Consider the following 26,614-nt stretch of genomic DNA (forward strand, 5'->3'; position numbering starts at 1 on the left):
CTATGGGGGACTTTTGGGATAGCATTGGAAATGTAATTGAGGAAAATATGTAATAAAAATATTAAAAATTAAAAAAAAATAAAGCCTCAATAAATATTACATAATTTCAACTTTCAGAGTTACTCTATTCTGACAATTTTATACTTGATCTTTGATTTTAGCTGAAAGGTCAAAAAATGATGGTAATTTTATTTACTTATTTTGGTTTTTCAACACAAAGGGTTTTCTTGTGTAGTCCTGGCTATCCTGGAACTCACTCTGTAGACCAGGCTGGCCCAGAACTCAAGATCTACTTACCTCTGCCTCTGAGTGCTGGGATTAAAGACATGAACATGCCTGACATGATGGCAATTGTAGTTGTATGAAAAACAAGAACTTAAAAAATAACTCAGGTTATTATCAGATTTTGTAGAACTATTATTTAGGGGCTCAAATAAAATAATTTAAAGGTTTTGTCCTTTTACAATAACTACCATTAACCCCGAGGCAAGTTTATGCATCTTAATTCAGAAAAAGGTTACTCACCTGTATTTTTCAAGATTGAATGCCCATGGCAGATAACTACCTATATGTAATTATATGTTATTTTGTATGATTAGCATATGCTAATAACAAGTTCTACTTGTTTATCCATATATCTATTGGGTTATTTACTTTTGGCATTCTCCTTTTAGGTTTTTGTATATTTTGGTTATTGAATCTTTGTTGAATGAAAAGCTAGCAAAGATTTTCTTCTATCTCTACTCTCTCTCTTCCATTCTTTATTTTTCTGTGCAAAACCCCTTAAATTTGATGCAATGCAATTTGTCAATTTTCCCATTATCATTGACTATTTGGGGTCCTATTTGGAGAATCACTGCCTGTACCTTAATCTTGAAATGTCACCCTTATTTCTTTGAAAAGGTACTTTCAAAGTTTCTGGTCCCATCCTTTGGTCTTTGATTGCATGCAATCTAAATAACATAATTTTATGATAGGTTGACTAATCTTTGCTTTGCTGATTAATTTCATTAGGGCAGATTCCTAAATCTTTGTGGACTTTTAAGATAGGATTTAGGCAGGTCAGTTCACTGAATCAGGACTGGGAGATTGGGTAGAACTGGTAGTTTCTACTCAGGAATTAGGCACAATAAGATGTTAGAACTAAGTAACAAATACAATGTGATCAATTACAAAGTAAAGTGAATTGGGATTCAAGAAACTTAGCTTCAAATCTAATTCTCTCTCTAGCTTTCTTGAAGCATGTTGTTTGTCTTCTCTGGGCTTCATTTTATTAATTATTAATAAGAAAATTACAATGTATCAGTACTGTAATCATTGTCCCATATATCAATATGGGACAAGAAATGGCCCATTTGTTAGACTAGCATCACACAGGGACTTGCTAAAAGTGCAAATCCTCAGACTACTATAGACCTACTGAGTCAGAGAGGGTGGGGATCCTTACTGCAGCAATTATTTAAATGATTCTGATACAAACAAGAGAGACAGGATAGAAGAGAATCTCTAGGTATTTTCCAATTCTCCAACTCAATGATTAAACACATTTAAAATTTCCATATTAGTGGTAAGTGTTTGTTGCTAGGGCAAACAAGATAATCTGTGTGAAAACATTCTTTAAAGAAAGGAAGGGGGGATTTTATTCTCAGTGGTATCTTTTCCAGTTACTGATTAACCTCCTTACTGGGTCTGGGATTGTTTAGGTACACTGTATGATTTCAGTGTTGTACTCATTTCCTTTGGGTTATCCAATGTGTTGGAACACCAGGGTCATAACAACCAGGATGAGGTACAACCTTACATCTGTTAGGCTATTTTTAAAACATCAAAAGCTAGTGATGGCATGATGAGGAGAAACTAAAGCACACGTTGTTTGTATAACCACACATGCAGAATAATAGTGCAATGGACATGTGTCAGAATATGGCCCAGGAACGGAGTTCTGTGAGGATAATTTTGAGTGCTTGTGAGAAAACTCTAAGAAAATAAGAGTCTCGTGACCTCAGTTTAATCAAAACATGAATTGCTCTTGGAATGTGCTTTTGTGTCCCTCCCTGGTGAGTTTACTTCAGATAACTCATTACAGCTGGCTATTGTTCTTTGTTTATATGCTTCTACAGAAAAACATGTGTCACCACATGCAGCTAGACCTTGTGATTATACACAGCTTGAATTCAGGTGATTTTTCTTGGCCCTAAGGGTATAAATTGTCTGATGCTGTGAATAAAGTTGACTTTTGCATGAGACTTTAGTCTACCTCATTTGTAGGGTCCATCCTTTCAAGTTTCACTACCAATTAAGGTGGTAAAGAGACATGGAAAAGGATGTGGAGATTTTCCAAAAAATAAAAAAATGGGACTGACATATAATCAAGCAATCCAGCTCTGGGGTTGTATCCCATGACTGTGAAGACATACATACTTCTCTGCGACACTGTTCACAACCTAAGTCTCCAGCTGATGAATGGACAAAAATGTGATATGTAGATGCAATGTAATATTGTTTAATCTTAGAAGAAGGTAGTTCTCTAACATTCAGATGTGGAAGGACATTGTGGGTATTGCTTTTCGTGAAGTAATCCAGTCACCAAGGACAAATATTCTATGCATTTACTAACCTGAAGCATGTATAGCAGTTAAACTCATACATACTAAGAATAAATCAATGGTGTCCACGGAAGTCAGGAAGGATGGTGAGGAATTGCTAATAAACTAATATAATATTTTAATTATATAAGGTAAATTCTAGAGATGTGCTGTGTAGTACTGTATTATAGATATAATAAGGCCAGGGACAATATCATGGAGGCTTCCATTAATTGAGTGGGGTCAGTGAAAAATGCATACGGCAAAGAGATGGGGACCAGAACAATAATCACAGCCAATCACTTGGGGCTTTTTGTTACCTGTTTGTTTGTTTGTTTATTTATTTATTTAACATGGAATTCTACTTCCCTTGCTCTTTTTACTCTATAAATTTGGCTTCTGGTTATTGTTTTTTTTTCTTCTTTCAATGGTTAATTACAAAACAAACATGAACCTAGCACCATAGCTTTCTACTTTTTAATTAATGAATTTTAAAGCACAGTACCATGTTTACAGAAAATCGTGCAAATCATATATAGTACCCATATATCTCTTGTGTCATTTCTCCTACCAGTCACATCTTGTATTAATAATCTATATTTGATATGGCCAAACAACTGATGTTGGCACATTATAGATAATTAAAATTCCAAACAGTAGGATACCAACTTAAAAAATTATAGAAGACAGATTTCTTACTGGATCATATGCACTAGATAAGGGAAAATCTTGCAAACTAGATGGCAAAAGTCATATCTATGTTTATTTTTACTTTGCCATTATTTTATTGTTTAAGACTGGCAGAAATCTCTAAATTGAGAGGCAGAATGCTAGTCCAGGGAATGATTTTTAAATTGATACTTAATACTTTATTTTGAATTCACTGATCTGGCTCTAACTTAAGCAGAATAAAAAATATGTATTTCCTTAAAATTAGTAATGCAGCAAAAATTATTTTTTACTGTGTAGTATCAGCTTAAAATAGTGTTTGTTCTTAGTAGAGTCAAGTGTTTCCCTGAATTTGCCACACTCATAGAGCTGACAATTCTGCCTGTCATCTATTTTTACATATGTAAAACAAGTTAATACAAAACCACAACTGTCCCTAACATCTCATGCTAAATGTACTGCTCAAAAAAAAAAAAAAAAAAACTCTTAAATCCTATATATTGATGAAATTTGTTTTTAACTTAAAAATACCTAAACCATTTATTATATGTAGAAAAACAGAGTAATAATGATTGGAATCTATTAAACATATTCAAAGGGATGTCAAGTGAAATAAAAAATGAGAAGATAATCCAGGTAGAATAGAATGTATGACTAAATTAATTTCTTGTGTGTCTACCATGAAAAGGAAATGGAAACTTTAGATATCCACCTAAATAGTAGTAGATAGCTTCTAATTTATTCTGATTTCTTCAAGAAGGATGCAAAAATACTCACGTTCTAGCCTGGTATAGAACTTTGGAAATATGCTTCAATTTGTTACAGATGAATTGGACTTTCTTGTGCATTAACATTTATCTCAGCGCTTTAAGGAGCTTATTTTCAACGGTAATTTTTAGCCTGGCTTCTCTGGTGTCCCATCATAGAAACCAATGTACTCTTACCCAGAAGGTCTGGTAAATGACAGTATAGTGAATGTTGAAAGGGTATTTGAGTTCTGAAATTCTCAGTAGTTCACATTACATAGGAGGCAAATACTCCTCGCCGTTGTCTGAAATCAATGCGTATTAGTAGTACTTAATATCTAATATCTAAGTAAGTAGCAACATGGGAATGACTGAAGAAGAACTCTTACCACTTGGCAATACCACCACCGGCTCTGTAAACCTTTGTTCATCTGATGATGGTAGATTTAGGGAGATGAGTACTACCATTCCCAGACTAGTTCCAACAAACAGACAAGGGGAAACAGTAGAGTCATTTTTCCGTGCAAAGGATTCCATGAAGTATAAAGCTGTAATCGCTTCTTTAGAATCTTTGTCAATACTGGAGATGCTAGAGCTCCTGGAGCGATTATAGGAATTCTCTCGGGTTTCTATGAGCATTTAAAGAGCAAAAATCAAGCATTAGTGAATTTACACAACCAGCCAAACTTAATACCTGTAAACCATAGTTATGAGAGAAAAAATTATTCTTTGTTTATTGACATGAAGGACATCTTATCCAGGTTACTGGCTCAAAGTCTCAAGTCTGTTTGTGTTATCATAAACTCAGGCAGAGTTAAAACTAAACCTTCAGTCTCCTGAGTTCTAACACACCATTTTTCTTTTGTAAGTTTTCTGAAAGATCACTTAAAATTCTTTAATCTGGAAAAAAAAACCCTTAAATCTAAATAGTCAAGATACAAAATTTTTGTATATCATTTCATTGTTTTTCCTTCCCATATTTTGATCATAGAAGCCATATTAATGATTCGTTGGCAATCATACTTAACAACAGTATCATGGTTACCAACATGAAAGGACCAATCTGGATCATAAATGTTCTGTGATAAACATATTGTATATCTTAAGCAATTAAAGCTATAAAAATTGGACTTTTAACGTGAGCAAAAAAATGTAAATGTGATTTATATGAACTTGTTTCGAGCTGCCTACTAACAATCCAAATCTAGTTCTAACTTTGCCAAGGACGGAATAAAGAGTGTGGCACCCATTAAGACTGGCTTTTCTGAGAAGGCTTCAGCTCACTTAGAAAAGAAACAACAGTATGGTTTTGGATGCTCTTGCTCTATCAACACCTGCCCATGTGTACCCTCCAACAAGCACAAATTCCCCCATCTGCTCAACAGTAATACAGTTGGCTGTTGTCTAATTGCTCTAGTGTAAAAGCTCCTATTTTTCTTTCTCCAATCTTTACTCACCTTTCCCTCTTGATAGATCTGAAATCTGTGTCTTGATGATTCTTATACAACCAGAAGAAATATAAATTCTTCAAAAATATATTTAGAAGAAACAGAATTCAATATTCCGAATTTCCTATTTCTACCTCTTACCAGATTTACAAAAAATAGCTCATCATAAAATTTAGAGATCAGACAAAAGTTGGGTTATCATCTATATACATTACAAACTTAAAGTCAGAATTATTGTTAAGCTGTTTTCCAGCATAAACTAGAGGCAGAAATATCCATAGTTCAAGTTTTGCAGTACCCATTTCAATGATTGTGCTCATTCTTACCCCTCACATGGTGTTTATATTGTAACATTTACCACCACTCAACACCGATATTCACAAACAATAGAAAGACAATATTGTGATTCCCCATGTCTCCAGGAGCAGATTCAGTATGGCATAATATTAAACAAAATCTGAATAATGAATTTATTTTAAATATTTTTGAAGAACAATAATTGATTATTTTTTGAAATTGTAAAGGATAGTATAGAGTTACTATAGCTAAATCTTTCAACTTTTTCTCCCAACTCTGCTCCTAAAATCTTTATTACCAAAAGAATAAAAGCAAAACTACAAGATTCTGGTTGTTTTCCTTCTCTAAACAAAATTTTTACTTTTTCCTCTTATATTGCACTCATCCTCATACTTATTCTATAAATAAGGAAACAATACGTCCTTAAAAGTTTTACAAACATTATAAACTTTATTTAGTTTTTATTTATTATTATTTATTTTTGTGGTACTGGGGATATATCCTAGACTTCATGCAGACTAGGCAGCTGCTCAGTCTCTGAGTTATATCCCCAGACCCTTTTGAACTTTATGCTTTGAGACAGGGTCTTGTTAAATGGTCCAGACTGGCCTTGAGTTCCCTTCCTAACCCAGGCAGGTCTTGAAGTTGCAATCCTCCTGCCTCAGCCTCCCCAGCAGCTGGGATTACAGGTCTGTGCCACCAGACCCGGCTCTGATTCTAAGTTTTAGAATTTAATAATGTGTTCTTTTAAACGTGGTTATATTCCTTTGACAGTCGAGGAAACTAAGGTTGCAGTTACAGGTTATCTCCTTGCATGGTTACCTACAGTGGAATCATTTTATTTTTAGAGATAAGGAAGGAAGGAAGTAATAAAATTGAAGTTATGGCCACAGTCAAACAGGATCTTAGTTTTTCAATGTCATGTAGTCTTGTTTTTGTTTTTGTTTTTAAATCATCTTTTAAATGTAACTTCCATTTCTTTGTCTCCCAGCACCTGTTACCATGATAAACGAAATTTTATCAAATTTTAAACTGTACTCACAGAAATTGATATGTTTATCCTACCTTCAGTTGTAACTGGTAAAGAAATCTCCATGCAAGCAGCTGACTGTGCCTTTCTAAATGGTGGTCTTCCAGGACCCCAGCGATTTACTTTTGAAACATCAGCACTGGAAAGACGTTTTCCAGAACTGCAACTCTGAGAGGTTGGACTTGTGCAGTGTCCATTTACATGGTCTGTACCAAGAGGAAGAAGGCAGAATAAATATCATAATCAAGTCTTCAGATGAGGAAATCCAAAGGCATAGGTTAAGAGATGGAGGAACAGGAATTCCTCTTCTTCCAATTCATTTGAATATGACTATTTTTTTGTTATTTTAAGATTTAGTTACAATTCCAGATTATAAAAAAAATCAAGATACTTATTATGTATAGGACATATTTTCATAATTTATCTAATTAACATTTCTTGAAATGTCATGTATTTCCGTACTATGTATTTAATGTATTGTTGGATGGCAATATGAAATATGCTTTAATACTGTACTTTTTGTTGCATTATTTGACAGATCCAATTCATGTAAGTTTTGGAAGGACTTTCTTTATTTGGAATTTAAGGTAGAGAATGACAGCATCATACTGTGCACCTGAGAATGGTACTTAAAGATGCCAGCTTGGAGCCATGCTCCCTATGTGTAATTTCAGTTCTGACACTAATTGGTTCTGCCTACTAAAGTCTTCACAGTTTGGTTTCCACCATAAATCTAGAATATTATATACTTCATGCAGTATATAATGTAATTTTTTGTAATTTATGGAGTATATGTCCTACACAGAGGGCTGCAATAGACATGGCATAAAATTTGTTATCATCACTCTTGTTTCTGAGTATAAAATTATTCATGTATAAATTGTTCATGAATGTTAGTGAATGTCCGGGTATTACTTTAAAAATTTCAGGCTAGGAGTAGACCTTAATGGTAGGAAAGTTATTCATTATGGGTTTCATCCACAAAAATGTATTTTCTTATTTTGCTTAAAGTCAAGAAATTGCATTTGAAGTATCACTCATAATTCTGCAACATAAAGAATGCATTATGGATCATTCTGCTTTGGTCACCCTTGAGAACAAGCTACATGGAAATGACTACTGGCAATGTTGAATATGTGGAACTGATAATCCATAATAGGCTTTCTGTATTGAACAGTTTCAAAACCTAAAGTGGTTTATTTCCTAATTTAATTCCTACTCAAGGGCAGGAATTTTTTCTCATCATTTTAATGTGAATTAAACTAGATTTTTCCTATTAATATTTAAAATGAGAGTTAATGTTTATTAACATTTAAATGGTAGGCAGGCTATGTATATGCATAATATATAATCTCATTCGATTTTCAGGTAATCCTTTAATATACTTTATTATTATTCTGATATACATGAGGAAAATGAAAAACTGAAAAAAAAAAGACTTTTTATCACCAGGCAATATTCTAAACTGATTTTCTCAATTGATATACATGCTTAAAGTGAATTACAGAGTTAGCTAAAATATTTGGGAAAGAATGATACTTTTGAAAATATATATAGTAGTGTTTGAGAAGCTGATGAAGTACATTGAAACTAGTCATTTTAGAAACAAGCAACTTTTATATTGAATAGAATATCAGAAATCCCAGCTGAAGAGCCAGAAGTTATCTTATGAAGAGTTAGACACTGGGAAGAGAAATTCAAGAGTTCTATTCCTCCTTAACTTAGAGCAACAGTTGACACTAACAGCTTAATGAGAATTAGAAAATAGCAACTATTTAAGGAATAATTTGCAACAATACTCCCCATCCTGAGTACAGCAGTCAGTAAAAACCTGCTCTCTCCAAGGACATAGTACCTTGCTTTGGGGCCTATGGCTTAAACACCATGACCATCAACACACACAGACACACACACGCAGACACAGACACACAGACACACACACACACACAGACACACACACACACACATACAGAGAGAGAGAGAGAGAGAGAGAGAGAGGTGCACATGTGTGTGTGTTAACCAAGTATATAAATATCATGATAGATGTTCAAGAGAGATAAAAAAAAAAGGAAAAAGGTTAGTCATAGCTCAGACAATTAACCTGGAAATTTATAATAATAAGACAGTGCTAAGTCCAAAGAGAAAGAAATCTAGCTATTGACAAAGTCATCCACTATCATATTATTTTACTGTATAGGCTAATCTAGAATCAATTTATATTTGGTTTTGCTTGGCTTCTTTCTCTCGTCATAATTAGTCTAGGATTCTTTGTTGAATGTATTACACAGTCATTTATTTTCAGTTCTAAGGAATATTCCATTGCACAGATATGCCATTCTTTGCTTACTTACTTATTTGTTTATTTATCTATTCTTTGATGAATAGCTTAGATTTTCCCAGTTATCAATTGTCTCCAAGATATTTAAAAATTAAATTTATCCCTAACTTATCAGATATTTGTTATTTTTAGTCTTCTGTATTTTCTGGGTATATTGAGATTTCTCCGGGTAGTGTTTCCCCCTTTTTTTCCTGAGATTTGGATTTTGGGGAGTTGGATTCTTTTGTGTGTGTGTGTGTGTGTGTGTGTGTATGTATGCACTCACATGGGCATGTGTGTAAGTATGTCTCTTTTGACATAGGGTATCACTATATAGTTCAGCTTGCTTTCAAGGCTGTCATATTTTTGCTTCTCCTTTCCAAATGCTCCGAATGCAACAGAGATGTGCCACCTGTATGGCTTTAGCTTTTGTATATCCAGGAAAGCATTTATTTAATCTTCATTTTAAACAATATTTCTATTGCATATATAATGTTAGAATGGCTTTTTCTTTTCAGTAGCTTAAACATACTTTTCTACTGTCATCTAGCTTTCATTTTCTGTGGAAAATCTGCTTCATTCCTGTTTTGGCTACTTGACATGTTAAAATATCATTTCCCATCTCTGGCTAATTGGCTTTTTAAAAATTTCAATTATGATGTATTTCATAATTTTTTCTTTATATTTCTTAGGTTTGGGGTCATTATATTTTTTGAACTATGGATTTTTATTGTTTATCATATTAGTCAACTATTCAACATTATTTATTCAAGCATTATTTCTGTCACCCTCCCTGTTTCTTTTCTCACTTTCTAGAATTCTTACAGTTATATATATATCTGCATATTTAACCAACAGTTCACTAGCATAACCTGTTTGTAACTTCAATGTCAGTTTCTATTGATTAAAATTTTCTCTTCTTCCTAGGTTCTGTTTTAGTAGGTTCTAGACATTATTATATGTTATTCTTTCAAGATATTAAGTGTTCTTTAAAGATGCTTCAGACCTTTTCCAGGACACAGTGACATGTTTGAAAAAAAGATATTTTACAAGAGTTATATATACACTTTAACTTGTCTAAAATGTTGAGAACAGAATCTAGGTAAGTGAAGTGAATGACAATGATGTAAGGGATAGCTACTCTATGATGCAGCAACTATAAGGCAGGATGGTCTTAGCTAAAAGAAAATTTAAATTAGTTGTAAAGGTATATTGAAAAATTTAAGGAACTACTGAAAAATCAAAACAACAACAAAACAAAAATAAAAAATAAAACAAAACCAAAAAACTCCAAAACCCATAGTATAATTGAACCAGGTAAAAGAAAATGAAAGAGAAAAATAATCAATTCTTGCATTCCCTGCCTCCCACCTTTAAGTTCTACAGCCTAGCGAAAGAGGATACCCCCTTTTGTAATCCCAGATCCGCAATGCAGAAATCCAATACTGAACAAACTGGCAACCATATCACCAGACAAAACTTGTAGACAAAACTTGTAACAGTGATTTAGGAAAGGCTGCTATTTTCCTTTAAAGAGGATATAAATAATTCCCTTTAAAAACACAGGAAAACAATCAAACAGATGAAGAAAATGAAAAAAATGGTTCAAGACCTAAAAATGGAAATAGAATCAATAAAGAAAACACAAATGGAGGCAAAACTGGAGATAGAAAACATAAGAAAGAGAACAGGAGCTACACATGCAAGCATCACCAACAGAATGTAGGAGATGGAAAATAGAATCTCAGGTGTAGAAAATACCATAGAAGAAATTGGTACCTTGGTCAAGGAAAATGCAAAATATAAAACGGTCCTAACTCAAAACAGCTAGGAAAGGAGTAGAGGGCAGGAAATAGTCAAACCCAGGGCTGAAGTCAGTAAATTAGAAACAGGGAAAATAATGCAAAGAACTAACAAAACCAAGAATTGGTTCTTTGAGAAAATCAACAAGCTAGACAAACCCTATCCAAATTAATTAAAAGGTCCAGAGAGAGTATCCAAATTAACAAAACCAGAAATGAAAAGGGAGACATAACAACAGAAACCCCTTAAACTATTCCACAAAATAGAAACAGAAGTAACACTACCTAGTTCATTCTATTAGGCCACAGTTATTCTGAAACCTAAACCACACAAAGACCCAACAAAGAAAGAGGACTTGAGATCAATTTCCTTCATGGAATTGATGAAAAAATACTCAATAGAATTCTCACAAACAGAATCAAAGAATGTATCAAAAACATCATTCATCATGATCGTCACAGGGATGCAGGAATGGTTCTATACATAAAAATCCTATCAACATAATCCACTCAAAACAAAACATAAACAACATAAACAAAACTCAAAGAGTCATATGGCCATCTCATTAGATGCTGAAAATGCCTTTGGAAAAAAAATCCAATACCTCTTAATGTTAAAAGTTTTGGAGAGATCAGGACTTCAAGTCACATAACTAAATATAATAAAAGCAATTTACAGTAAGCCATTAGGCAATATCAAATTAAATGGAAAGAAACTTTAAGCAATTCTATTAAAATCAAGGACAAGACAAGGCTGCCCCCTCTCTATTTAATATAGTACTTGAAGTTCTGTCCAGAGCAATAAGACAACTAAAGGAGACCAAGGGGATACAAATTGGAAAGCAAGAAGTCAAGGTATCACTATTCACAGATGATATGATAGCATACATAAGAAACTCCATAAACTGTACCAGAGCACTCCTCCAGCTATTAAACAGCTCTAGCAAACTATCTGGTTATAAAGTTAACTCAATGAACTCAGTAGCCCTCCATTATGCAAATGATAAATGGCCTGAGAAAGAAGTTAGAGAAACAATACCCTACACGATAGCCACAAATAGTATAAAATATCATGGTATAACTCTAACCAAAGAAGTTAAATATCTGTATGACAAGAACTTCAAGTCCCTGAAGAAAGAAAGTAAAAAAGATATCAGAAGATGGAAGGATCTCCCATGTTAATGGTTTGGTAGGATTAACATAGTGAAAATGGCCATCTTACAAAAAGGAATCTACAGATCCAATGCAATCCATATCAAAATTCTAACATTTTTTTTTTTTACAGACCTTGAAAGAGCAAGTCTCAACTTCATATAGAAAACCAAAAAGTCAGGATAGCCAAAACAATCCTGAACAATAAAAGAACTTCAGGAGGTATCACCATTCCTGACTTCAAGTTATACTCGAGCAATAGTGATAAAAACTGCATGGTATTGGTACAGAATCCGATAGGTTGATTAATGGAATTGAATCAAAGACCCTGAAATAAACCCACAAATCTATGGACACTTGACTTTTGACAAAGAATTCAAACCATACAATGGAGAAAGAAAGAAAGAAAGAAAGAAAGAAAGAAAGAAAGAAAGAAAGAAAGAAAGAAAGAAAGAAAGCATCTTCAACAAAAGTTGCTGCTCTAACTGGCAGTCTGCATATAGAAGAATGCAAATAGATCCATAGCTATCACCCTGAACAAACCTTAATCCATATGGATCAGATACCTCAACATAAAACAGATACACTAAATCTGATAGAAGAGAAAGTAGAAAATAGCCTTGAATACACTAGAACAGGAGACAAGTTTCTTAACAGAACACCAATAGCTCAGATACTAAGATCAACAATTAATAAATGGGACCTTATGAAACTGAAAAGTTTCTGTAAGAAAGAGGACCCCAGGGCTGGTGAGATGGCTCAGTGGGTAAGAGCACCTGACTGCTCTTCCAAAGGTCCAGAGTTCAAATCCCAGCAACCACATGGTGGCTAACAACCATCCGTAACGAGATCTGGCGCCCTCTTCTGGAGTGTCTGAAGACAGCTACAGTGTACTTACATATAATAAATAAATAAATCTTTAAAAAAAAAAAAAAAAAAAAAGAAAGAGGACCCCATCAATGGGACAAAATGGCAGCCTACAGAATGGGAAAAGAACTTCACCAAATCTACATCTGACAGAGGACTAATATCCAAAATACTTATAGAACTCAAGAAATTAGACACCAACAAATCAAATAACCCAATTAAAAATGGGGTACAGAGCTAAACAGAAAGTTCTCAACAGAGGATCTCTAATGGCCAAGAAGCACTTGAAGAAATGTTCATCATTCTTAGTCATCAGGAAGATGCAAATCAAAACGACTCTGAAATTTCATTTTACACTTTGGTCCTGCTGTTATTTGATGTATCAGGTCAGGTTTGTACCCAGGATGGGTGGGCTCCCCCTTCACTGAGGAAAAGGGTGAAGGGGAGTGAGGGGAGTGGTTTTTGAGCCTTGGGATAGGAGAAGAGGATGAAGGGGGCCTGTGATCCGGATGTAAAATGAATGAGTGAATAGATAGATAGATAGATAGATAGATAGATAGATAGATAGATAGGTAGATAGATACATGAATGAAAGAAATCTATCTAGAAATTCTCTGCCTTTGAAGTCATAAGTCACACTGTCAATGAGACTGTACCTAGATGTCAATGCAAACTGAGGAGCAAATAATGAATTGGATTAATACCCACAAGACATTTTCACAGTTGAATAAAAACCACAAATGAATTATGCCTCACTGCCAATAGTAACAATCTTGTCCTTCTTGGAGAGAGGGAAATATAATTAGAGTAGTTGAAAAATTAATTTTCAACATCACAAAACTTGTGAAAAGTGAAATTAACCTAATTCTACTTCTTTCTACCTTTCATTTCTTTTTTATTAATTTTAGTGTGTATGCAGTATAGTTGTGTGTGTAGGTATTTATTCTTTGAAAAAATTCATAGTATTGACAAGCCTATAGCCATATTGATCAAAAGAAAGAGAAAGCCAATCCAAATGATAAAATGAGAGATGAAAAGGGATACGATGAGGAAATTCAGAGAACCATAAGGGCATCCTTTAAAAGTCTGTATTCCACCAATTTGGAAGACCTAAAAGAAATGGATGATATGATCTACTGAAGCTAAATCAACATGAAATAATTTAAACAGACATGTTTCCCCCACTGAGAGAGACAGAACTGGAAATCTGCCAGATAAACAGAAACTCAAGGCCAGATAGATTTACTGCAGAATTCTTTCAGAGCATCAAATTGTCATGGATTTTACATTCTACTAGTTCACAGCAATAATCTTAGTTTATCCTTTCAGAAGAAGGAATTATAGGGATTGAGAACAATAATAGCAATCTTAAAGAGCTGAAAAAAACCCCCATATTATAGAACAGTTTTTTTATGCCTGAATGGTCCAAAGGTATCTATTTAACCATGACCTTCATCTGGTCTCATGCCAAAGCTTTGCATCAGAACAAAGGGAATATATAATATAGGTTATACAATGAAGTTTCAAATGCATAACCAAAAGTCTCATACTAGGATAAGCAGATACAAGTGCTGAAAGAAGTGTCAAGGTCTATCTGAGAAAGATTATCTCACTGTGAGATTTAATGTATAGCCTATGACCACTATAAAAAGCCAAGCACCTCAAATGAAATTATCTATAATGTTCAAAAACAAACAAACAAACAAAATAAAACAACAACAAAAACAGAGCCAGAACTCCACCTCATAGCAGACTTTTTTGGTTAAACAGTATTACTTGTAAACAATACTAACATACACAACAGGGAAACAAAATCCAGAAAAAATGCTCATTTACAAAACTGCAGTTATAAAGTCTATTTGTAACAAATGTTTTAAAACATATTTGTGATGGAAAAAAAAAAACCCAAGAAACTTCACATACCTTGGTGTGTAAAGTGTTATAAAATGTACTTTGTGAAATGATTACTAACAAACAAAATGTCAAATGCTGCCAACAGAACTCCATGGTAATTTTCAGGAAAGCCTTTTTTTGTGGAACGCTATTAAATATGGCTATCTAGGAAGCTTATGTCATTTATGGATTGGTTGGTAAAAATGTCCAGCCAAATGAATGTAAGAAAACTTAAAGTTGTTGGCTTTTTCCTACCGTACCAAGATCAGCCTTAAGATCTGTTGGCAGACTTAACTTTCTTGATCCTTTGACTGAAAAAACAGAAAAAGGAAAAAGGCAGTTGTTAATCATGTGAAATTAAAGAGGAGTGTGGAGGGCAGTACGTTTCACAGTATAGTCAGCAGCAGTCTTCTGAGAATTACACTTACTACACATTTATGGGAACAGAAGTATTGTCTCAATACTGGCTGCCATTTAGTAGCGAACTAATTAAAACAGAAACACCAAAAAAGCATTTGTTTCTAAAGTAAATAATTAAGAGAATATTTACATAGATTATTACATCAGGCGTGATAAACAATTTCTTAATGGAAAATTGCCAAAAATTACTTTCAGATATATTGAACAGGTAGCTATCACAAGGAATGTATAAACTTACATTGTGCATTACAATGATAAAAGTAAAAACACTAACCTTTAGAGCTAACTTGGTGTATAAATATCTAATTTAGCTAATTTTCAAATATTATGCAAATGTAATTGCCTGGTTACTAATATTAGTGTTATTTAATTTACTATGGGACAATATATTGATTATATCACTCATCATAGAATTTTATTCTTTTGATTTAAAAACTGTTAGTGTTGATCAGATCAGTTTAACTTTTAGCATTATTATGCATAGTGTAAGTTTCTCACGTCATCAGGCTTGACAGCAGTCATCTTTACTTACTAAGCCATCTTTTTGGCCTTTAAATATATTTTTCTTTTGTTTCGAAATACTGGTTTTCTTTCTTTCTTTCTTTCTTTCTTTCTTTCTTTCTTTCTTTCTTTCTTTCTTTCTTTCTTTCTTTCTTTTTTCTTTTTTTTGGTTTTTCGAGACAGGGTTTCTCTGTATAGCCCTGGCTGTCCTGGAACTCACTTTGTAGACCAGGCTGGCCTCTAACTCAGAAATCCACCTGCCTCTGCCTCTGCCTCCCAAGTGATGGGATTAAAGGCGTGCACCACCATGCCCAGCTTTCTTTTCTTTTATTTCAACAATATAAAGATGTAAGATCCATTCATATTTCACAAGTTACACAAACCTCAATATTATGGTTTGATTCAGTTGCTAAAGACCGCTGACTTTAATAAGACATTTTTATTACATAAGAGCAAATATAAACTCTGATAAAGTAAAAGCAGCAGGCAAAGATATTTGTGTATCAGTCTATAAAAACTGAGAAAATCAGATTTTAATAATTTGATATTAACAATTACCAGCATAAACAGAAAATGCTTTTTATATCAAACCATAACAAAAATCACATAATAATGTTGGGGTGATGCAGTTTATAAAAATATCTCTTACACTGCAATGACTGGACCTTTTGTTAGACCTCACATGCAAAGTTAATTATATACCTTAATGTTAGTTAAGATTTAAGATTACTACCCTACTGTGAACTCAGCCTGTTTGTTAACTTTCCATTAAGATAACAATGTAACAACCAATCTTACTTGCCTTGGATTTCTCATGTAATCAGCTTCTACAATCTAAGTTAATGTACAGCTGAAATCTTAAGTTCTGTGCTCTTCCATGCCCCAGACCCAGAATAATGCATGTATTTTATGATAACCATTTGCTGAAAACATCAAGTATAGGCTGAAGGCTATTATATAAAATAAATATCCACCAAAAGTGATGAAAGCAACATAAAGATATTGTTTGATAAATCCTTATGCTTATAGTATTGTTTTTTATCTTGGTCAGTTGAAGTCTATGACTTAATCCTTTGTAACATTCTCTTAGAAGTAGCTCTAAAGTATCCCCATTCCTTCCCCATGTGATGCTTTCTGTGTGTTTCAGTAAACAAGAAAGCAAAGCCTTTTGTTAGAGACAGACAGTCAGACAGACAGACAGACATAGATATAAGCAGACACAGATACAACAGAGGAACACACACAGGCACACAGAGGTGACAGACAGGGACACATTCAGACTAATAAGACACACAAGAGCATGGAAACACAGGAAGAGCGAAGGAAGAAGAGGATGCAAATCCAGGTTTGCTCTTGGCACCAAGGGGAAGTGCTTTCATTTCTGTTATTATTACTTTATTATTAATGCGTTCAAATTGACCACATAATAGTACTTCATAAGAGTTTATATCATAATTCAGACAAACTGAAGAGGTAAGGATTTCTATTCTGATTTTAAATAGGATCTTTAACATATCTACATCACCCCCTCTCTTCATATACATGATTATATGTGTATTATGTGACTATAAATATATTCCTACATGAACATATTTACATATTTGTGTACATATGTATACATATATATGTATATATTTAACCAGATTACAACAATTTTTTTTTAAAGGCCTATGATCCTTGCCAGACTTTAAAAGTCCTGATTTACAGAGCAGGAAAATTCTTACAAGGATAGGCCTCCTAGGAGAGCTGCAGCAACCCAGATTCACATTCTCTACATTCTTTTGTTTTGTTTGGCTTTGCTTGTTTTTCCTATAGGCAGGGTTTCCTTACATCGTGTAAACTGGCTTTAAACTCACGAAGCACTTGAGGATGACTTTGAACTATGATTCTTTTGTCTCTACCCCTGAGCATTAGGATTATCCACATACATCCCATGTCTTGGTTTGTTTGGTCCTGGAGGTAGGAACAAGGCTTCTGGGATAATTGACAAGCACTCTGCTAACTGACCACATCCCTAGCCCCGCCCCCATATCATTCTTTTATTCCTCAATTATTTTATTTATTTACATCCCAAATGTTGCCCCTCCCATCATTCTTATGGTACACTCACCCAGATATGATAGCATTCATGGTAAATGACTTTGACTTTCAGAGACACTCAGCGTTTGAATTCTCAGCACCTACTCAGTTTACCAGCTAACCTCTGTAGACTACTGCTTATCAGAAACCTAGGGCCATTCTTACAAAGCTTGCCCTCAATTGTGGTACCTAGGGAGGAAAAGGGTGACTAGATGATTGATTGATGAAGGAACTTCCCTAATAGCAATGCTACTAACGGGCCTCTGTTACTATGCATTCAATATTGTTCTTCAGCTTCCCTGTGAATTGACGACGATTTATCTGTCAAGGTATCTCAAACATTGGGCTGGGGATATATCTTAGGTTACCTAATGCAGGCACAGCAGATTAGAGAAGCATGTTCAAGTGTCGGAGAATAAGAGGCAGATAATATAAAAGTTATATTTGGAATGCTTATTGATACTCAGTGCCTGAGTTTTTCCCCAAGTGCACTTAGATCTGGCATGTAAGAGTAAGAATCAGTTACTCAAGAGGGGCAAACCGAGACAGCTGGTCAATGCCAGAGCAGAGTCCATTGGGTTTGAGTAAAATGAAATTTATGTAAGGTGACCAAACTCATGCAGCCCTCTAAATTTCTTCTTTTTATTGTTAATTAAGCTAAAGCATACATTCCACACTCATTGCATAATGTTAGTCAAAGAAAGAAGATGAAATAGAATCGTCATAGTGCCTGGTAGACTAGCACACAAGAGGACTGAAGGATTCTGGTTCAAAGAACACACAGAGCTGTTCAAGCTGATATCCTCACCCCCACACATAGTTCTGCCTTACTCCGTTCTTTCCATTTCATCTGTTTGGGTAATTCTCTGATATGCTGCAACAACTGCTACAGAGCTTCCTTCTCAAGAATAAACTCTTAATAAAAATATGTATTAGTGGTCTGAGTTTGAAACAATGTTACACTTGTAACATTCCACACACCAGATTCCAAAATATTGGAAGGGACTTAGGTTAACAGAAATTTGCATTTTAAGGTGTTTTATAAACAACATTGAAGTCCAAATGCTGTCGGATGACAGTTTGAGAAACAATATTACAAACCCTTTCTGAGTAATGACCAGCCCGCAGGTCTTTTTTCAGAGAAAACTTCCATGAGAAACATTATCTGTAATGCATTTCAGTTTCCCATGTAAGACAAGCTACAAATCTGGTTATATCTATTTTTTAATGAATGACTTTGTTTTCTTAAAGATTTATTTATTTATTTATTTAATGTATATGAGCACACTGTTGCTGTCTTCAGATATACCAGAAGAGGGCATTAGATACCATTACAGATGGTTGTGAGCCAGCATGGGGTTTCTGGGAATTGAACTCAGGACCCCCGGAAGAGTGGTCAGTGATGTTAACCACTGAGCCATCTCGCTAGCCTCTGAATAACTTTCTTAAAGGTACACAGCCTTGTGTTTAAGTTTGGGTCCCAATAAACAGTTTCAGGTTTTAAGGCCTCTGTATAGTATTGTGATGATAAAACCTGTAACGAATAATTCTTCAGAAAAACTTTCTGAAATGGCAATTCTTTGCTAGAGTTACAGTGATGATCAATGGTTGTTGCTGGTTACAGAAATTAATTCACTGAATTATACAGGCTAATGTTAACTCTATAATAAAATCTCAGTTGGTGGGCATTGACATTTCCTCTGAATTTCCTGTTTGTTTTGTCCTACTTTCTCATAGGCTTTATGAAGTTATTCCGCTATATGATTTTTTTTAATATCAAAATTCTATGTAATCTAAAAATGCCTTATGAATCCCTATTTTATAATGTGACATAACTATCTCTTGTTTGAATACATACTTCCAGCAACATGCCTTTTATTTGCCATTATTTGACCTGTGTTTTTAGTACAAGTGAGAAATTACACTTCTCTCAGGTGACTGGGGGTAGGACTGCATATTAGTACCTATCTACTCCTCTTGGAAGATGAGCTTATACAGGACACAAGTTACACAACACTCTGAATGCAAAGGGGTTTCATAGCTTTAGAAAGTATTGATTTAAAAATATTTTTAGTATAATCTTAAACTGTGGAGCAAATTGGGAAGAAATGAGTATTTTGTTTGTTCATAGAAAAGATTTTCACCTTCACCTGGCAAGTGGTGCACTTGACTCCTCTGTTTCACAGCGGGCATTTCATTCCTATAAAAGCCTGGTGCTGCCTCAGGAGTTCGGGTGGCAAGTCCTAAAGGAAGGGAATACAAGACTATTGGCATAGAATTTCTCAGCCCGACTGAAGTAAGAATATATCTTAAAGGCCAATTTCCTAATTACTACACAGGAGGCCTGTGTTGATCTGTGCTGGGCTGTGTGTGCACGTGCATGTGGAGATCAGAGATAGATGTCCAGTATCTTCCTTGATCACTTTGCATCCTCCATATTGAGGCAGGGCTTCTCATTCAAATCCAGAGCTTGCTGATGTAGCTACTCTAGCTAGCCAGCTTGTTCCAGGGATCCTCTATCTCTGCTTCTCAAGGGCTAGGATTACAAGTAGACTGCCACATTACCTCACATTTATGTGGGTGCTGGGGAGTTGACCTACAGTATCCACTCACAATTATATGACAAGTATGTTACTCATGGAGCTATCTCCTCAGCCCTATTTTGTGCCTTTATTTAACACATTATATCACTATCTCTATATCTGTATCTAAGATATTAATTTCATTGATAAAGATATTGATTGGTCTTACCCCCTTATGCTCTTGCCTCTCTCTTGCCTCTTGCCCCCTTACTCCCAATTCCCTTCCTCCCTTCTTCGTGGCCATGGCCTGCCCCCCTTTCTCTACTCTCTCCTTCTTGCTGCCTTTCTCTGCATCTGCTACCCTTTTAACTCCCCTCCCATGCCCTGAATAAACTCTATTCTATACTAAAAAAAGATATATATTTATCTGATATATATCTGACATATATATATATATATATATATACACACACACACATATATATACACATATATATGTCTGTGTGTGTATGTGTGTGTATGTGTATCTATGTGAGTGTCTGTGTGTGTGTGTGTGTATGTAATAATCAAAGAATCACTTGGGGTTTTGTTGTTGTTGTTTGGTTTTGTTCTTGTTTTTGAGATGCGGGTCTCATGTAGTCCAGGCTGGCTCAAACTTCTGATCCTGAGGATAGTTTTAAACTACTTTTCTTTTTTTTAAAAAAAGACCTATTTATTATTATAAATAGATACACTGTAGCTATATATTATTAACTCTACTTTGCTCTCTAAATATAAATATATAGAGAGTTTCTATGTAGATGCAGCAGGATATTAGATGCACACAAGCTAGGCTACTGATTTTAGATCAAGAATTAGAAAAACAGAGTTGGTTCTTGTTTTTGAATATTTTTATGACACCACCTTTATGACATTTTAATAAAGATATATTTAATAAAAATAAATATCAGTCATCCTGGTGTTTGTGGACTTGGTTACTTAATACGGTTTTTGTAGACTATGGGAAATATGAATTATAGGGTTGACTGTAATAACAGAAATAGAAGGAGTCTTGGGACCTGATGGAAGCATAGAAGAAGATGCACTCCCAGGCAAAGGATTTGAAAAAGGCTTATGGTCTTGGGAAGATATAACCCTATAATTAAAGATTTGTTGAGTTTAGAACTCTTTGTTGGAAAAACGTACAACTTTCTTTAGAAAATTACACTTCTCTCAGGTGACTGGGGGTAGGACTGCATATTAGTACCTATCTACCCCTCTTGGAAGATGAGCTTATACAGGACACAAGTTACACAACACTCTGAATGCAAAGGGGTTTCATAGCTTTAGAAAATATTGATTTAAAAATATTTTTAGTATAATTATTTCTGAAAGTAGACTACTGTTTCCTTTGTGATTATTAGTTTACTTTCTGTTCTTAATTTTTCTTCAGTGGATAGTATAATGTCTTACTGTGGAAACTGAAAATTCTAGTTGAATAGTTTAGTAAATGAAAAACCAATATAAAAAACATATTATTTTGAATAGTGAGAATCAAATTCCAGTTGGCTCACTGGATTCTGTTGCTCCCAATCTACACTCTATTCTCTTTCATTACCTCAAGTAAATACTTGATAGCCTGTACTTTTATCTGTTATTTGTAGTATATTAAAGTATAAGAGACTTTGAGAACACAGAAAATCTATAAAGTAATTACTGTTTTCCCTAAGTGCTAGATTACCTTATTACAATAGACTTACAGTGACTATTAACACTTGATTTTAGTGAATTTAATGGGGGGAGGGAACGGTCTAAGATCTTTTGTGGAGAATTACTACTGAAGAAATATCTTTAAACTTTTTCACAGCAAAATAATATGTCTACCCCATTTAGGAAGATACACTTAACTGTCAATTTTAGTCTTAAAGTGATAAGTGAATTCCATTATAATATGATTTTATCTCCAAGAAACAAAACATGCAGGTAGTCAAAACTGTCCTGTTTTGCAGAAATCTACTCGATCACACGTAAGCCTCTTGAGCTGCCTTCAGAGAAGAAGAGCAGTTTTGTTTCCAGTTATGAGCATTTTAGCCTTATTCTTTTTTTTATTAGGTATTTATTTCATTTACATTTCCAATGCTATCCCAAAAGTCCCCCACACGCTCTTGAGATTAGAAACAAAGAAGCTGCTAACATCACATCTATGCAATATTATATGGAGGCCTTAGACAACATTTTTCTTTAGAAGAAGAAATAGAAATGCCCTTTTCACTGGGAATATAATTAAATATGTAGACAACCCGAAATAATTTATAAACTATTAGAATTTATAAATTTAATGAGTTTGCTGGGTGCAAGTACAATTTGTAAATATTAATTATGTTTTAACATTCTATCCACAAGTGACTAGAAAATTAAATCACATTTATAATGAATGAAAAATAAAAGCAAAAGAATAAGTCTAATGTAAGATGAACATGATCTCTGCAATGAAAATTAAAAATCACTACTGAGATAAAGAACACATATAAATGTGTAATACACAGGGGACATTCAATATTGTTAAACATGTGAATTATACATAATTGATCTATAAGTAAAATTGTAATAACAATATAAACATGCTTATATGCAAATTAATAAATTATTCATAAAAGTTAAAAAAACTAGAATGTATAAAACACTCTTGGAAAAGGACCAAAAATTTGGAGAAACTACAATGTCTTCAATATTTAATAAGGCTATATTAATTGAAACAGTATGATCTGAGTAAGTAGTATACATTCTGTTGTGAATAGAAGATAAAGCTCTCCCTTCCAACACATGCACACATGCACACACCCATGGTGAAGCCCACTGATTAATAGTGAAGGAAAGGGTAATCTCCACATAACTAGCACTTATCATTTGGATAGCTAAACAGCTGCTTCCTCATATTATACATAGAATAAATTCCAACTGGAAGGTAAATGTGAAATATAAAACAGTACGTTTCTATAGGATAGTATTAAAAATAGCTTCATGATCATAGTGGATAAGACTTTTCTTTAAACAAAAGGGCATAAAGCATTTCATTAAAATAAAAACATTGTCAAATTGAAATACATTAGAACTAGCTCTGACTTTAAGAAAGTAAAGAGAAAGCCACAGAGACGGTGCAAAATATTTAGTAGCATATACATGTAGCCGAAGACTTCTAACACACACACGCACACGCACACACACATACCTCTATAAATAAGAAATGAATAAAGAGAAGTTGGTGACCCAATCATAATGAGGAAAAGAATTTAACGTCTTATAAAATAAGATAAATGTAGTACATATAGAACTTTTCAAAATCATTAGACATTAGAGATGTGCAATCCACCTTAATTCTACAATGAGATTATACTACAAAATGAATATAATTTTTAATATTAAGGGCTCTAACATTGAATATCAGGAAGTATATGAAAGAAATGAACCTCCTGAACACTTTAAATGGAAATAAATTGGTAAGCTACCTTAGAAAACTCTAGTAGTATATTTGCTAACTACTCACATTTGTGTGTGTGACATTTCTCTTTTAGAAATATATGTAACAGAAATGAGTTGATATTTTAATTAAAAATGTAGAAGATTCCCATATTTGCCTCATTTATAAAAGCCCCAAACCACTAAATGTTTCACAACATTAAATTGAGGGATATTCACATATGAGATATTACACAATAGAAACCATGCTGCAACAAGGATGGATAGGATACACATGCATAGAGAGAGGGAGAGAGAAAGAGAGAGATAGACAGAGACATAGACAGAAACAGAGGGAACAGAAAAATAAACACTATATTCTTTCAATCATATGAAAGTGCCACAACCTTGATTTTTGGTAATAAATATATGAAAAGGATAGATAAGAGAATAGCAGGTGATGTTGTAGAAGTCAGAGGTCCTGCAGGAGGTTCTGTATACTTTCTCTGTTTTGAACTGTGCTTTTTTTTTTTTACAAGATCTATCTATTTGTTAAATAAATCTGTCTGAAACTTTAAGATATATGCACTGTGAAGCTTACATACTATAATCAAAAAAATTTTAAGGAGAAGAGTTAGGGTTAAAAGTATTCCAAATTATTAGAAATTAGAAAAACTTGAATGTTGATATTGATAATACAGTTAAAACTCGGGCAAAGAACATAATATGAGTGGTGAAAGTTGCACTTTAAATGTGAATATACTTTCCAAATATCAGCATTTAAAACATGACATATTAAGTTATACTATGTAAGAAAGAAATAGTAAGTAATTTTCTGAGAACTAAAAACACAGCAGATAGGAAGAAAAGCAACAAATATGTTGTCAAACAGTATTTTAATTTACTTAGTTTCAGTTCTTGGCAGGTCAAGTAAGCAGAATGTAAAGAACACAAGGAAAAAAAGTAACACAATGGAACAAACTCACTTCAAATACTCTTGGGGCAAAAACAAGGAAAAAAATCCCCACTCTACTCAGGGAAGCAGATAGAAGATTCTCTTGTTCTTTATCTCCTCCAAATCCAACCCTGCAGTCTTATCCCCAGCTCTCTAGCAGACCACACGCTGCTGCCTCCCCCTCTGTCCCCATCTCTAGTGGATCACAATGGTCTTTTCCCCAACTTCTGTCTCCAGACTCGTTGCTTTATCCTAGCCCTCAACTCCAGCAGGCATTCACTAGGAACCCTCAGGCTACTCAGCCAGGTAGTCTGATTGCAGATCTTCACCTCCTTCAGCTCCTTCAAAACCAACTCTACATTATTATTATTATTACTACTTTTACTTTTTACAGTCAAGGAATTTCCCCTTCCCAGTCCCCCCTCCCACAGTTCCTTATCCCATTCTTTCACCCCCTCTCTCCAAGAGGATGTCTCCCGCTACCCGCCAGGCCTCCCACTCCCTGGAGCCTCAAGTCTCTTGAGAGTTAGGCCCCTCTCCTACTGAGGCCAGGCCAGGCAGTCCTCTGATGTATATGTATTGGGGTCTTGGACCAGCTAGTATATACTGCCTGGTTTGTGGCTCAGTGGTCTGGGTTAGTTGAGACTGCTGGTCTTCCTATGGGGTTTCCCTCCTCCTCAGCTCCTTCCAGCCTTTCCCCAATTCAACCACAGTACAATGGTTGAGTGTATTATCTGCATCTGTCTCAGGTATCTGCTTGTTGGGTCTCTCAGAGGGCAGCTATGCTAGGCTCTTGTCTGTAAGCACACCATATCATTAGTAATAGTGTCAGGCCTTGGAGCCTCCCCTTGAGATGGATCCCAAGTCAGGTTAGTCACTGGACCTCCTTTCCCTCAGTCTCTTCTCCATTTAGACAGGAACAATTGTGGGTCAGAATTTTTTACTCTCTTAATCCTAGTTCGGTAGCACACCACCTACTGTAGCCTTCCTTTATCCCCAACCCCATCTCCAGTGGATCACACAGATCTACTCTTCCAAAATACCTTCTCCTGACTCATTGCTTTAATCCACCCCCCTATTCCAGCAGGCACTATCTGGGAACGCAAAGGCCACTTCTCCTATTCAACAGAATAACAGATATTTTTACTTCTCCCTTCATTCCTCCAAATCCAATCCTTCAATCTCATTTCCAGCTCTGTATCAGACCACCAGCTGTCAAGTCTCTTCCCATTCTGTCCCCATTTCCAGGGGTCTAAGCAGATCCTGGTGGAACATCCTACTCTCCTCCTTCCTTTGGATCCCCTCAGCTTCCCTCCTAGCCCAACTGCATTCCTAAGTGTCAGGTCCCAATACGTAGAAACACATTTTTACTTGGAATCCCCAGTGGCTATACCTAGCAGGATCCCATAAAATTTCCAACCAGGAAATACATAGTTCGTGGTGATCTGATAAGATGCATGGGATTATTTCAATCTTCTTGTATCTGCTGAGGCTTGTTTTATGACTGATTATATGGTCAATTTTGGAGAAGGTACCATGAGGTGCTGAGAAAAAGTTTTTTTTTTTTTTTTTTTTTTTGTCTTTGGGTGAAATGTTCTGTTTATATCTATTAAATCTATTTAGTTCATAGTCTCTATTAGTTTTACTGTGTCTCTGTTAAGTTTCTGTTTCAATGACTTGTCCATTGGTGAGAGTGGGGTGTTGAAATCTCCCACTATTATTGGCTGGGGCTCAGTGTGTGTTTTGACCTTTAGTAAAGTTTCTTTTATGAATGTGGGTGCCCTTGCATTTGGGGGCATAGATGTTCAGAATTTAGAATTTCTCTTGGTGGATTTTTCCTTTGATGAATATGAAGTGCCTTTCCACATCTCACTTGATAACTTTTGATTGAGAGTC

The 26,614-nt window shown here is 34.6% G+C and overlaps 1 protein-coding gene across 8 annotated transcripts in view; it reads right to left on the reverse strand.

Moving 5' to 3' along the window:
* The window catches only part of Stxbp5l (syntaxin binding protein 5L), a 307,493-nt gene that overhangs the window by 25,032 nt on the left and 255,847 nt on the right, over positions 1-26,614 (reverse strand). For 3 of the 8 annotated variants that reach the window (XM_085832442.1, XM_085832436.1, XM_085832435.1), the window contains 3 exons: positions 19,957-20,049; positions 6,811-6,981; positions 4,390-4,629 (listed from right to left, as the gene is read on the reverse strand). In XM_085832442.1, coding sequence (XP_085688568.1) covers positions 4,390-4,629; positions 6,811-6,981; positions 19,957-20,049 — 504 coding nt within the window. The remainder of the gene's footprint in view (positions 1-4,389; positions 4,630-6,810; positions 6,982-19,956; positions 20,050-26,614) is intronic. The other 5 variants (XM_085832438.1, XM_085832437.1, XM_085832441.1 and 2 more) reach the window with 3 other exon arrangements.

The sequence above is a fragment of the Mus caroli genome, unplaced genomic scaffold (genome assembly GCF_978045245.1).
Source record: "Mus caroli unplaced genomic scaffold, Mus_caroli_1 scaffold_17, whole genome shotgun sequence".
In the NCBI taxonomy this organism is placed as follows: domain Eukaryota; kingdom Metazoa; phylum Chordata; class Mammalia; order Rodentia; family Muridae; genus Mus; species Mus caroli.